This window comes from Schistocerca piceifrons, chromosome 3, assembly GCF_021461385.2.
Source record: "Schistocerca piceifrons isolate TAMUIC-IGC-003096 chromosome 3, iqSchPice1.1, whole genome shotgun sequence".
NCBI classification, from domain to species: domain Eukaryota; kingdom Metazoa; phylum Arthropoda; class Insecta; order Orthoptera; family Acrididae; genus Schistocerca; species Schistocerca piceifrons.
In genome coordinates this window covers 295584420-295599837 of record NC_060140.1, presented here as the reverse complement: position 1 = coordinate 295599837, position 15418 = coordinate 295584420, and the positions used below count along the sequence as shown (strand labels likewise).

Sequence of the window (15418 nt, the reverse complement as noted above, 5' to 3'; positions counted from 1 at the left end):
ATTATATTTTGTGTGAAACTCAAGAAAATATTTACAGAGAGACACCAAATGATGCAGAAAGCTTATGGTGATGAGTGCTTACGCCATACTCAGTGTTATGAATTATTCACGTGGTTTAAAAATGGCTGGACAGAAGATAAAGATGACCCTTGTTCAGGACACCCTGTGGCGTCTACTGATGATGATCATGTCAGGAAAGTCAGCGAAATTGTGCATGCCAATTGAATACTGACTGACTGAGAAATTACAGAAGAATGTAATATTTCAGTTGGATAATGTCATGAAATCCTGACACAGCATCTTGGAGTGCATCGTGTTGCTGCCAGGTTTGTACCATGGTTCATGAGTCGAGACCAGAAAGATCTGTGCCTCGCAATCTGTGAGGAGCTTTTGGATTGCCCAAATGAGAATGGATGTTCCTTAAGAGGATCATAACTGGTGATGAGATGTTGGTCTATGGTTATGATGATGAGACCAATGTTCACGCAGCACAGTGGGTCGGGAAAAGTTCTCCAAGACAAAAAAGAAAATCATTAGGTCAGGTCAAATATCAAAGCCATGCTGATAGTTTTCTTTGACTTTGAAGGATTAGTTCATCATGAATTCATACCCAAAGACAAACTATTAATCAGTGGTACTATTGGAATGTGTTACTATGCCTGTGAGAAAATGTGGGAAGGAAACAGCCTGAAATTTAATGAGACAGTTCTTGGCTCTTGCATCATGATAATGCACCTGCACATTCATCCCTGTTGGTGTGTGACTGTTGCACAAAAAATGAGATCACTGTGGTGACTCATCCTCTGTGCTCCCCACCTGACCCCTGCGTACTTTTTTTTTTTTATTTCCAAAGCAGAAAATCTCATTGAAAGGATGAAGATTTGCAACAAGAGACGAGATAAAAGAAAATTTGCAGATAGCACTTTTTGCAATCCAGCAAGAGGCATTTGAAGACTGTTTCTAAAAGTGGAAATGCCAATGTGAGTGGTGTATCAATTGTGGAGGAGAGTATTCCAAGGGAGACCATGCCCAATAAATAAAAGCTAAGCATAGAAAAATTTTGTGGACAAAGTTCCAGAATTTTTTGAACGGACCTCATAATGTGACAGGGATGTTGTAATTGTCACTTTTTTTTATTAACACCTACTCCTAGTTGTGTAACTGATCTATAATTATGTAGTATACATTATTGTAGAGGTATATTTTGACTGCCTTTTTAATTTAATGTATTTTAGTAGTATTTCATCTTGTTGTAGAAGAACTTTAATTCCTGAAAGAAAATGCTGTTTGATCTTCTCATTTGTTTTCTGTTGGTAACTCTAAGACCAAACTGTCTCTTGTTCCATGATCGTATATAGAACTATTTGTGGCATACTCTATCTCATCGGAAAGATACGTTAACCTTTTAGTGGATGTTAATATGAATTGTGTCCACCCTTCACCATTATGATAGCTTCAACTCTGCTGAGGACCCTTTCAATGAAGTTGCTGAATATCTGTGGAGGAACTGCAGCCCATTCTCACTCAGGAACTGAAACCAGAGAAGTTAGTGATGATGAACACTGTGGCCTGGAGTGAAGCTGACATTCTAACTCATTCCAGAGGTGTCCCATTGGGTCCAGGTTGGGACTCTGGTCAAGTCATCTCATTTAAGGGATGTTATTGTTCACAAACCATTGCCTCACAGAAGATGCTTTATCTCGGGATGCCTTGTCATGCTTATACAATCATCATCTCTAGACTGTTCTCTTACTGTACACAGTAAATGTTGCTGTAAAATTTGTTCATCTGCTTCTGCATATAATGTTTTCTTAAGTGCAATAAGGGGGACCACACCCTAACCATGAAAAACATCCCCATACTGTAAGACCACCTCCTCTGGACTTCAGTGTTGACTCTACACATGATGGCAGGTAATGTCCTCTAGACATTTGTTAAACCCAACCCCTTCCATAAGATTATCATGTGGTATAGCATGATTCATCTTTCTAAAACACTCATTATCAGTCATCCACTGCCTAGTGGTGTGGCCTTTGCACCACCTCAATCATCACTCAGCTTGTGTGAATTTTGAGGAGCTGCTCGACCATTGTTGTCCATTATTTTTAACTCCATATGCATGGTCACTATGCTAGCGAGACTGCTGGTATTGCTGATTTTAAATGACTTTGTACCACCACCTCCGCAGTTCTCAACCATGCCTGTCCATCAGTACATGAGGTGTCTGTCCTTGGCTTAGCTGTGGTTGTTCCATTGCATTTCCACTTCACAATCACATCACCAACAATTGACTTGGGCAGCTTTAAAAGGGTTGAAATGACCTTGACAGGTTTTTTACTCAGGCACCATGCAATGACTAATCCCTGTTTGAAGTCACTGAATTTTTCTGACTGACCCATTCTGTTGTTACTGCTTCGCTGCTGATAACACTTATTCCCCGCCTTCTTTTACACTTCTGGGTTTTCCTCTATTGACGTGCAGTGGTCAGCTCTGCATTACATATAGGTGTCCATACAGTTTGATCAGAGAGTGTATTTACAATTTTTTTGTTGTTGTGGTAATAGGTAGGTAGATAAACTTCATTGACTCAGTAATGATACCCATTTTTTAAAAATATTTCCTTATAGTGTACTGAATTACTACTATTACTATTTGTGTAGTTTGAAAATTGTGTCTGTCTGACCCACAGAAAAGAATCCATAGGTAAGAATTGAGAGTACCCAGGAAAAGTATGTCACTAAAAGACAGTGGCAGTTATACATGGTGATATGATCTTAGGGACATAACATGCTGATGGTATTCTCTATGCCATTGTATCTGTGTTCATTCCATGTGTGTCGAAAATTAGTTGCCATCCTGAACCTACACTATTTAAAAAATTATTATTTTTGTTATTTTCCCTCATTGAGCTGAAGTTGGTACTATATGTTTTCTTCATGTTCAGTGTTAATGCCATGCATGTTAGTCAATTTTAAATGTTGTTGTAGGTCTCATTTGCTTTCTCAGCAGCGAGTTCTATTGTGGCATTAGTTACTACACTGTTGCTGTCATCAGCAAAAATAGATTTTCTTCTCTTTGTCTTATATTGACTCGAAAATCATGGATAGAACTTAAGAACAGAATTGGTCATAATATATCACCATGAGGAACCTGATAACTGTTGCACAAAAACTTAATGTCATATAAGGTGATAGCTATCTCTACCTTTTGCACCCAATTTTTCATGCACCTCTAGCTTAGCGGTTCCTCTTATGTCTAATGCTTGTAGTTTGTTTAGTGGTACTTTATGGTCAACAGTGTCAAAGGTATTGGACAGATCTAAAAATATGTGTGTAATATTTGTCAACTGTGTTGCAGGTGTTGCAAGACTACTTGATAGTCTTGCAAACAGAATGTTATAAACATTCATAAACTCGGCCAAGCACACACACAAAATATCAATTTTGGAGTACTATAATCAAAACATTTATTTAGAACAAACCCCAGAAAACCACATACAGTCTCACTAAATAGTCATGTCGAGCTGCAATCTGAACATGAATTGAATGATGGCAGACACAGTGGCTACAGAAATAAACTGTATCATCCAAGTTTGTATAGTAACACACTGAAGTTCTGTATTTGGAATCAACAGTCACAGAGCATTGCACTGTACCAGAGGGAGAATAATTACAGTGCTCTTGGCGGCCAGTACGTGAATGCATTTGACAGCTATGACAAATGAATCAGTTGTCGACTTGCTGATGGTGTGTGCTGATATATTCCATTACATGGCCAATGTTGTATTACTGCTGCCTCAGAATTGTTACTGTGCTATATTAAGAAAGTTAAACTGTCAAAAGTTTTCTCCAAATCTACAACTGCTATAAATACAGGTTTGTTTCTTTCAGCCTATCTTCCAAGGTATGTCATGGGGACAGAACTTACCTGCTTGTTCCTGCATTCTATGGAACCCTACTTATCTTATCTGAGGTCAGCTTCTACCAATTTTTCCACTCTTCTGTAAATAATTCAAGTCAGTATTTTGCAGTTATGACGTGCTGAATTGATGGTTTTCTAATATTAACACCTGTCAGCAAATGCCTTCTTTGGAAATGAATTATGGCCTTCTTCTTGAAGTCTGAGGGTATTTCACCTCACACCATGTGTAGTAGTTTTGTTGTAGCTGGTTCACCCAAGGATCTCAATAATTCTGAGGGAATGTTGTCTACTCCAGGGTCCTTGTTTGCACTTTGATTCCTACTTCCTCTTCCCTTTTACAGTGTGATTATAAGTGAAGTTCCAGTTTCAAAACACTGTAAAAAAAAGAACCTTGCTCAGAACAACTTCAAATGTGAATAGAACATTTTCGACCAAGGGAGAAACATTTTGAAAACAAAAAATTTAACAAAAATTTTTCCGCTAGATGGTGTTGCAAGCATCATAACATAAATGTGTTCAGCTACAAAGGACAGAGGAATCACAATATGAAGGCTATGGTGTGAATTTCACATTAAACCAACTGTACTGTGCAGTGTGCATGACTGCACAAGTTCGGTATTCAACAGTTGTGGCACTGTTATGTACATAAGCCCATTCACCTTGGCTAGGTCATACCATATTGGATGGGAAAAATTGATTTTAATTGTCCAAAGGTAAAAAACCATGTAAAAAGTAACAATGAAATCAGTTTTTAATTGTCCAGAGGACTACTTTAACTTCCAGAATATTGTATCTAAGAGGATGCCATCATCATTTAACCATGCACTAAAATAATGGCTGTGCTTTCCTCTTTTTTCCTGCCATTTGCACTACCCATACAGCAAGGCCATGTTGACTAACATTACAAGACCAGTCAATTACCCAGACTCTTGCCCATGCAATTACTTAAAAGGCTGCTGCCCTTCTTCAGGAACCATGGGTTAGTCTGACTCCTCTGCTCCATTGTGGTTGCACCTACAATACAGTATCACAGAGGCACGCAAGCCACTCCACCTCAGCAAGGTCAGAAGCAATACAGGTCTGCAGTTCTGTCTCATATTGTAATTTCTTAATTGAATTTTTCTTTCAAACATTGTCTAATACTGATGTTGGTCTTTGGTTACTGTTATAACAGTACTTACCATTTGTGGCATGCCAAAAGTGTTCAAAATTTTTGCTACTTAGTTCATCCTTAGCACTTGTGTGTACTCACATCTCCAAATAAGATAAATCCACGATCTCAGTATCACTCAAGTCAAAAGAATGAATTGCGTTATCACAGCTAGTTGTTTGTTGTTACTTAGGGTCAAGAGAGAAACTATGTTTACTAAATATGTTGGTAGAAACAAAATATTACTAAAAGTAACAAATAAGTCATTGTAATTTAACAGTGCCTCTGATGAGGACTTTCGGCATAGTCTGTGTGTATTTAATGATATTTTTGTCATTGATATCCTGATGTCATTGGGCAGAGATTTCTGCTAGTGTGTCCCATTCAGACGTTACTAATATTATGATTGTTTTTTTCTCTTTCAAGCTTGAATAGTTGGGCAATAATATAATAGCATCTGCCAGCATTAGGAGCTGTCTTGCAGTTTTAGATAGATACATTCATACAATGATCATAAAGCTGAAACCAGTAGAACATCAATAAAGTTGAGCTGAAATTTACTTCCACTTTTACACGCTACATTATTTGATTATCTCTCCCAAATGTTTTGGATATAGATCTTAGCTAAAGGACCTCACTGGAGCCATGCTAATGTAGCACATCATCTACATTTAATATTATCATATAACAGCTGACTGTGGAGTTGCAAGTTGAGTTCTGGATGCATCTTTCTGCTGATATGAGTGAGAAGGTCATTTGATGTGTGGAGGTGGGCATACAAGAATAGGGGAAAAAGGCTATACTGCAATGTAAGCTCACGATCTCCTGAAATCACTTTTCACAACAGGAGAAAAGGTATATGATAAATTGTTCAAAACATTATATCCTTGTTTTCTAGAAAAATAATCAATACAATATGGTGGTCATAATTAAAAACAGTGCATAATTATCAAAACTGGGTGTAACTGATATTCAGAGAGCTAACAATGATACAAAACCTCATTATAGACTAAATTTTATGTCCATGTGTGCAAAGTTTTTATTAATCATGTAGCAAGATATTCTCTATATAAAGCCATCTACCATTGATTGACTGCAGTGCCACTTTTAATATATATTTACTATAATTTAGTCCAAAATATGGATAAACTTCATTTCACTTTTTTATCACTGAATCCAATAAATATTTTTTTGTATCTACTGTGTGAGCCACTGTTGTGCTAGCTTACAAGCTGGGCTCTTCATCATTGTTGACTCACATATTTGAATCTTAATTTTAGCCACTTTTTAAGTATGTGCGTCTGGGACAATACATATTGGCTTTGATGTTGTTTAGATTTTTCATATAGATAATATTATCAATAAAACAGTGTGTTCTGTTACAACTGCCTAGCAGTGATGATCCGAAGACACAGACTTTTAGGAAATGTTTAAAAAATTTCATCTTTTTCATTGATTGACTGCACTTTTAATATATGTGTACTATAATTTAGTGCTAAATGTGGATAAACTTCATCACAATGATAAACTAAAATACCTCAGAACATGACAGCTATTTGATACTTCCAATGTACAATCTGTTTCATGTCAGAAATGTTGCTCAGTGTTTTTGTGTAGTTTGATAAGTAGGAAAAGATAATGAAATGTGGTGCCTTACTCATTTTATAACTTTTTGTTTGGTTTTGTTTTACTAAAAATACATACTTTTAGTGATTGCTAATATACAACAAAAATGTAAATGTTTCCTGTTTCTCTTCCCTGATACAGTCTTTTGTTCTTTCAGGTCCTATTCTCATCATTCATTCGCAAGACAAACAGGTTTAGCAAATGCGCTGACAGAGCTTTGCTCGTAACTGAGAATATGCTGTACAAACTGGAAACAAATAAGTTCAAACCAATGCGAAAGGGCTCTTCAATTTCAGAGGTAGGAAATATAGTAATTTATTTTTTGTAATACCAATACAAAATAGGAGTGATAATAATAAAAAATAATAACTACTACTTTTTGTCCTTGTTCAGGGCTTGATATCTCATGTTTGGAGCCTTCTGTGCTACAAAACGTAAGCGCTGGTATCTCGATATTGTTAAGTTGTGTGTGCACTGAAACTTTCTTTTACTCACAGAAAGGAGAACGCCATTGTTTTAGGTTTCCTGCATGCCTTCTGTGAAGTTGAAGTTTTGCATGTGGGTTATGTATATTCTTGAGTTCATCATCATGTAGCTGTAACATAATACATTATTCCAGAATGAGATTTTTACTCTGCAGTGGAGTGTGTGCTGATATGAAACTTCTTGGCAGATTAATAATTCATATCAGCGCACAGTCTGCTGCAGAGCGAAAATCTCATTCTGGAAACATCCTCCAAGCTGTGGCTGAGCCTTGTCTCCGCAATATCCTTTCTTCCAGCAGTGCTAGTTCTGCAAGGTTCGCAGCAGAGCTTCTGTGAAGTTAAGAAGGTAGGAGACGAGGTACTGGCAGAAGTAAAGCTGTGAGGACTGGGCATGAGTCGTGCTTGGGTAGCTCAGACAGCAGAGCACTTGCCAACAAAAGGCAAAGGTCCTGAGTCAGAGTCTCGGTCTGACACACAGTTTTAATCTGCCGGGAGGTTTCATAATACATGATTATTGAACATTTATTTCAATCAGTTCTTTGTTCTAGAGATATTTGCAATGTTATTAGGAGCAGTACTTCTGATTTTTCTTTGTTTTCAGTTGTAGTACTGTTGTAGAATTGAATGTGAAATCCTCCATGTGTCCCATTAGATCCCTTGTGCACGGTGAGCTCACTGTCTGCGCCAGTAAGTGCATGGGGCTTAAACTGTATGATGACTGATGGCCTTATTCTCATTGAAATATCTCCATTGTAGTGTGCATGTGGCATCCATCCAATTTTACTTCTTATCACAGAGAAATGTTGTTGGTACCATGCTTATCTTGAAAATATTATAATTACTACATGTAGTCCTTATTGCAAGTAGAGAAAGAAGTGACTGTGCTACCAAAAATAAATGATTCAGTTACGTAATCTTGAGTTTGACAGATTTGTGCAATATCAGAAATTAAGTAAATTATTTTGCATTATTGAAAAGCATTTTGATAAGTAATACTATTAAGCAGTTTCAGGACGAGGAGTCGATGTGGTTTTGACCATACAGACATTGTAAGTTGTTAGCTAGCATAAGAGTAATGGAGACATGTTGTAGATTTTTTGACTGACATTAACTTCAACATCAGAAAAAGTGGGAACAGTATTAAATCTGTTTTATCTTAGTAATAAGGAAATTTGACGGGAAAATTATGACACTTATAACACTGTTACGAACTTACGGACTTTCATAACTTCAGGCTCTTACTGCCGTCTGGTACACACCTGGAAAGAGCAAACTGCATGTTTAGTTTCCTCTGTGTTTTTGTAGTAGTATATATCATAAATTTTGTTTGTGATTTTTCTGTACTTAAGAGGTTTAATTGTTGTACTTTTGTAACTGTAAAGCATTGTCAGGCAGTCTGTAGCACAGTTTTCATTTATGATGAACAGCCAGCTTCACAGCCCATAAGGCATCACCCTCCATTGGTGACTTGTCAGGAGGTTAGCAAGTTGTATATCTAGGTTTTTGTGTGTGTGCATTTATAGTTGATTCTTAAGTTAGTAATACTGGGATGGGTAGGATGTGGTGCATGCTGTGAGCAGACACAGGAGGAGCTGGCCACAGTTCGTGGACAACTGAGTGTGCTTTTGGCTACAGTCAGTCATCTTCAGGCTGCTGTCTAGGGTGTAGCAGTGGCAGAGTATCTGGCATATTGCATGAGGCACTTCAAGTGTCATTTATTTCGCCCATGTGCTCTTCTGCTGAGGCACCTCTCAGTGTACCCAATATTTCCCTCGCAGGAGGATGTGTGCCAGGTGGTAATGTATTCGCATCCCTTGAGGCGGAGGGCCAGTGTGAAGCTTAACCATGTGGATGGAAGGCGACAATCTTTTTCGAGGAGCATTATTGAGAAAATTTAAAGGCTGACAGCAGAAAAATTCTGATGCCATCAATGTAAATTTCGTGTAAGGACTGTGAAGATAACATCAGACAGATTAGGGCTCATGTGGAGGTGTATAGACAGTCATTTTTCCCTCTCTCTGTTTATGAGTGGAACAGGAAAGAAAATGACTAGTAGTGGTACAGTGTATCCTCTGCTATGTGCCATATGGTGGCTTGTAGAATATGTATGTAGATGTTGATGTATAACCTAGAGGAACCATTCAATACTTTGAACAGGAAGTGTGTATTTGGAATCCTGATAGCTTTATGAGAATGATTATGGGATAATAGCAGCTTATTAATTTATAATAGCTATATAAATCAAGTGAAAATAATGAATTTGGAAATCCAAGAGTGATGAAGCAAATCAAAGAGTGATGAAGCTCAAGAAAGAGCCTTATTTGGTTCTGGAATGTATGTGGAAGGTGCTAGTCTATCTGCTACTTTTTTTTTTTTTAGGCAAATGCCAGACATATTCAGTATTATTGAAGTCTAGAAGGTACACTGGCAATTGTCCACGAGATGTGTTCTATGAGTAAAGGTATTGTCAACTAAAAAAAGAGAGAACTGACACTGAAGCTGGCTTGTAGTAACACAAAAGACCATTGTCTTTATGAAAGATGTCTCGCTTGAAGCTGGTTCTTGAAAATTTTTAAGTAGGCTTTCATTGTGTAGTTTATGTCTATCTTTCGGCATCTGGTTCAATTTTGTCAGTATCTGTGTGATATTCCACCCTGGGTCAAACAAACCTGTGACATTTGTGCTGCCCTTTTTTGTTTACATCTGATACCCTTTGTTAGTCCTGTTCATATATGTTTGAGCATATTCTAGGATGGGTCACAGAAGTATTTTGTACCTGATGTACCTATTGCTGGTCCTATATGATCTTCCCATCTCATACCCCTACAGACTACTCCACTGGTGTATTGATATTGTAGTTGTAGGATACTACGTTTTTTTATTTGTATATTGTTAATGTTGTCTGCAAGATCATCAGTACAGAATATGAACTAAATGCACCCCGACACGTCTCTAGGGTTACCTTAGTTAATTCTACATCTGTCAATGACTCTCCATCCAAGGTAACATGCTGTGTCGTTCCTACCAAGAAATCGTCAGTTTCGCTTGACACCCCATACAATCGTTATTTTGATAATAAATGTAACTGTGATACTGAATCAAATGAATTAACTGGGGTAGTACTTTTGTATCTTCCTTTGTGAAGGACTGTTTGAATATGGAGTTCAGCAGCTCTGCTTTTGCTTTGCTACACTCAATTTCAGTTCCTGTCTCATCCCCAAGTGTCTGGATACTAACTTTGGTGTCTCTAATAGAATTTCTGTGAGGATTTGTGAGAAATTTTTCAGTGAGATTCTTCTATGATTGTCACTGAAGGTTTCACACATTGCCCCTTTGGCTGTCAAATGAATTCCTTTCAGTAGCTGTTTGTCTGTAGCCCTATACTTTGTTTTATACGTATTATGCAGTAGTTGCTGTTTCTTTAGAAGTGACTTTATAGCGACTGTAAACCATTGAGAGTTCCTCCCAAAATCAACATTTCTACTACGTACACATCTGTCCAACGCATGGTCAACTGTTTTTCAGCTAAGCATTTTTCCTTTGGATACATTCATGTAGTAGGAACAAACATGTTATTATTATATAGTATTCTGCCTAGTGGCAGGTCTGTGTCTTCGTATGGAGAATTTCTAATGCTAATGTTCCCTGTCTTCAGCTTCTTCCTTCAGTCTGCTGTATCTGTACCCATCTTTTATGTCATCCAAAAGTTGAATTCCTCTTCTTCCTCATCCTACCATTCCTTTAATTTTCCCTTCAGTGACTTTGTGTATGGGCCATCCGTGTCTAAGTATGTGTCCGATCCAGTTGGCCTTCCTCTGAAGAATTCTATTCAGAATGTCTCTCTTCTGTCCTACTCTTCTCAGCACATTGTTATTCATCACCCGATCAGTCCACTTGATCTTCTCCATTCTCCTCCAGCACCACATTTCAGAACTTTCAAAGTATTTTTTTTTTCCTTCTTTCTCATGGTCCACATCTCTGCTCTGTACAGTGCAATGTTTCAGATGTAGCACTTCACCAGTTTCTTCCATAATTCCAAGCTTAACTTGCTGGTCAGCAGATTTTTCTTTTTATTGAATGCAGTTTTGGCCATAGCAATTCTTGCTTGAATTTTACTGTGGCATTGGGCATCCTTTGTCACCAAATTTCCCAAGTTCTTGAACTGTTTCACATCTTCTAGTTTTCTTTGTCGATGGTTATCCACAAAAGATTCTCCCATTATGATATCGGCATCACTTTTTATTTTTCGATGTTGATTTCCAAGCTGTACTTCCTTCCAGTTTTTACCAACTAGTTAATCATATTTTGCAGCTGTCTTTGATTTGTAGCAAGCACTACCAGGTCATCTGCACACTTGATGGTATTAATGAGGCGTCCTCCTAACCTGAAGTTTCCATATCCTTTCAAAACTGCTCTCGCCAGCATTGCTCATACAGGTTGAAGAGACTCGACGATAGACAACATCCTTGTCTGACGCCTCTTCCTATTTCCACACTGCTTGTTTCTCCATAGTTCAGCCACACCTTTACTCCTTTCCCAGGTACAAGTTGAGAATTAGTCTCTGGTCTCTCCAGTTTATTCCTATCTCCTTAAGGATGTTCATCAGTTTTATCGAGTTGACTCTGTCAAAGGCCTTCTACCAGTCAATAAAACAAATACAAACTTCTTCGTTAACAGCCAAAACTCTCTCCGACAATATCCTCACCATGCCAGTGGCATCTCTGGTTCCTTTTCCCTACCTAAATCCAAACTGGTTCTCTCCTGTTACTACTTCAAGTTTGTGTTCCAGCCATCTGTTGATTATTCTTGCAATAATCTTTGCTACGTGTGAGATTAAACTGATTGGCTTGCTGTTTCTTCTCAAGAGCAACCATTGTGAATCAAAAAAGTCCTTAGACCATTCCCCAGTTTCATAGATTTTGTTTATGAGATGTGTGAATGTCTTCAAACCCTCTCTTCCGATTTCTTTCAGCAAATCCATCGGTATGTCTTCATCTCCTGTGGCTTTCCTCCTCTTCATATCCTTAACCACCTTCTCTACTTCAGTTGTCAGTATGCTAGGTCCTTTTTTGTCTTTGTCAATCTCTTCCTCTGTCTCTATTTCATTGCCTTGTGGGCGATGTTCCTTATCGTAGAGTTTCTTTATATATTCTTCCCATACTTTCAGCACCTCCATTTGTTCAATAACCATTTGTCCTCTAGAGTCTTCTGTCCCAAAAGTCCTTACTCCTTTGTTTTCTCTACCTCCCAGCTCCTTTGTTTTCTGATACATAAGGTCGTACCTTCCTCTTCTTTATAGGTCCTCTATTTTGTCGCACTTTTCTTTCTCTTTGTCGGTTTTTCTCTTCTGAGTGTGCTGTAAGTCTTCTATATTCTTCTTTATTGACATTTTTTCACTTCCTCCTTTCGTCCATCTTTTCTAGCATCTCATTGGTGATCCATGGTTTCCTCGCTCTCTTTGCCTCCCTCCCAGCTTTGCTCTTCAACATATTCCATAAAAGCTGTTTAACATCTCACCATTGGTCATCCACATTTTCACTTGTATTTGCATCTCTAATTTCCCTAAATTGTTGTTCCAAGGATTCTCTTACTGCCTCATTGTTCTCTCTTAGCTTGTCCAGGTCTGATCTATGCTTTCTCCTCCCATGCTGTTGTATCCTCTTCAATCTTGTGCTGATGTCTGCAACCAAAGGTCGTGATAAGGATCGACATCAGCAGCTGGCAGAGTCTTAGCATCTTCCACACTACCCCTAAACCAGTGTTTGACGAGTATGTAGTCTATCTTGTATCTGTTAATGTTTCCTGGGCTCTTCCATGTGTACAATTTACTCTTACTCTTATGGAACCAGGTGTTCATTACCACCAAGTTTCCCTGATAGAATTCCACTAACATCCCTACTCTGTCGTTTCTTCTTCCTAATCCATATTGACCCACGATGTTTGCCTTTCTGTCTTTTCCAATCACACTATTAAAGTCTCCAGTGATTATGATGTTTACTCTTCCTCTGCCATCAGAATGTAATTCTATTTGATCATAAATTTTCTCCACGTCTTCGCCATCATGGTCTGCTGTTGGCAAGTACACTTGTACTATCAGAATGTCCACTGGTTGTGTACTTATTTTCACAAACATTAAACAATCACTATGGCATACTACTTTAGTCACACTTTGAACTATTTGATTTCCCACCACTATTGCCACAGCACGTTCAAAACTCTTTCCACCAGTATAAAACATTGTGTAATTACCTAATGTTACTTCACCTCTATCCGCCCACCTCACTTCACTTAAACCCATTATGTTCACTTCACATATGTCCATTTCTCTCTTTAGATTTTCCAGTTTTCCTGATGTCTGAAGCATTCTTACATTCCATGTCCTGATCTTGAACTTAAAATGATCATCTCTTTCAATGACTCCCCCTGAAATACTCCGCACTCAGAGATCTGAACGGGGCAGTAGTTTACCTCCAGAATATTTTACTCCAGGAAGTGCCATCATGATTCCCCATCTTCCGACGTTCAGGAAATATGTCGTAGTCGTTCCAATTCCTTTCCACATTGCAGTATCATGACTGAGGAACCAAACTATGATTGGCTTTGCCCATGAGTCTTCAATCTTGATCCATCTAAAGTATCATTTGCTCTGTCCATCAAGTCGAATTGGTGTCCACTGCTGCCCGGTGCCAGCCTACTGAGTTCGCTACACCCACTACCTTGATGTATACATTGGCTTGCAGGGTTGCCTCTTCTGCCAGTTCCTCCGTACCAATGATATTCATCTTCGCCTTCCCTGCCATTGAGATCTTCACCGTTAACCTAGCAAGGGGCCCTCACAAGGTACTATCACCTGGGCTAGGTGAACTAAGGTTTTTTAACAAGGTGTTTCCCCTCCCCCGTATGAAAAGGAAGCAGTGGTTGGGAAGGGAGTGAGACAGGGTTGTAGCCTATCCCTGATGTTATTCAATCTGTATATTGAGCAAGCAATAAAGGAAACAAAAGAAGAGTTCGGAGTAAGTATTAAAATCCATGGAGAAGAAATAAAAACTTTGAGTTTCGCTGATGACATTGTAATTCTGTCAGAGACGGCAAAGGACTTGGAAGAGCAGCTGAATGGAATGGACTGTGTCTTGAAGGGAGGGTATAAGATGAACATCAACAAAAGCAAAACGAGGATAGTGGAATGTAGTTGAGTTGAATCGGGTGATGCTGAAGGAATTAGATTAGGAAATGAGACACTTAAAGTAGTAAAGGAGTTTTGCTATTCGGGGAGCAAAATAACTGATGATGGTCGAAGTAGAGAGGATATAAAATGTAGACTGGCAATGGCAAGGAAAGCGTTACTGAAGAAGAAAAATTGTTAACATCGAGTATAGATTTAAATGTCAGGAAGTTGTTTCTGAAAGTATTTGTATGGAGTGTAGCCATGTATGGAAGTGAAACGTGGACGATAAATAGTTTAGACAAGAAGAGAATAGAAGCTTTGGAAATGTGGTGCTGCAGAAGAATGCTGAAGATTAGATGGGTAGATCATATAACTAATGAGGATGTATTGAATAGGATTGGGGAGAAGAGAAGTTTGTGGCACAACTTGACTAGCAGAAGGGATCGGTTGGTAGGACATGTTCTGAGGCATCAAGGGATCACCAATTTAGTGTTGGAGGGCAGCGTGGAGGGTAAAAATCGAAGAGGGAGACCAAGAGATGAATACACTAAGCAGATTCAGAAGGATGTAGGCTGCAGTAGGTACTGGTAGATGAAGCTTGCACAGGATAGAGTAGCATGGAGAGCTGCATCAAATCAGTTTCAGGACTGAAGACCACAACAACAACAACAACAACAACAACAACAACATACCCCTCCCCCTCCTTTCTCAACAGGGTTTGGGACTGGCTATGACAGAGCTGAGTACAAACATAGAACAAACAAGTCTCTGAATACAGCACTGTCCATCAAAACTCCTTTCCGACATATGTAATGATGAGGTAGATTCATTATTCTTTTGAATGTGCAGAGCTTTTTTTTTTTTTTTTATTTAATTATCAATGTATGGCTTCAGTTTGTATTCACATATCGAACTAACATTAATTCTTACAGTGAAGTATAACAGCAACCACACCCTGTCAGTAATGCTATTTATGGGGAACTAATAGTGCTGCTACCAGTTTTGAACTGACAGCTTCATCCTCGGATAGCTGTTCATATTTATAATGTAATTATGATGTACTGGGCTGTT

At 38.4% G+C, this 15418-nt stretch overlaps 1 protein-coding gene across 1 annotated transcript in view; it reads left to right on the top strand.

The window, feature by feature from the left end:
• Positions 1-15418, top strand: part of LOC124788496 (unconventional myosin ID) — a 157127-nt gene that overhangs the window by 120051 nt on the left and 21658 nt on the right. The window contains exon 16 of the mRNA XM_047255766.1: positions 6855-6995. Coding sequence (XP_047111722.1) covers positions 6855-6995 — 141 coding nt within the window. The remainder of the gene's footprint in view (positions 1-6854; positions 6996-15418) is intronic.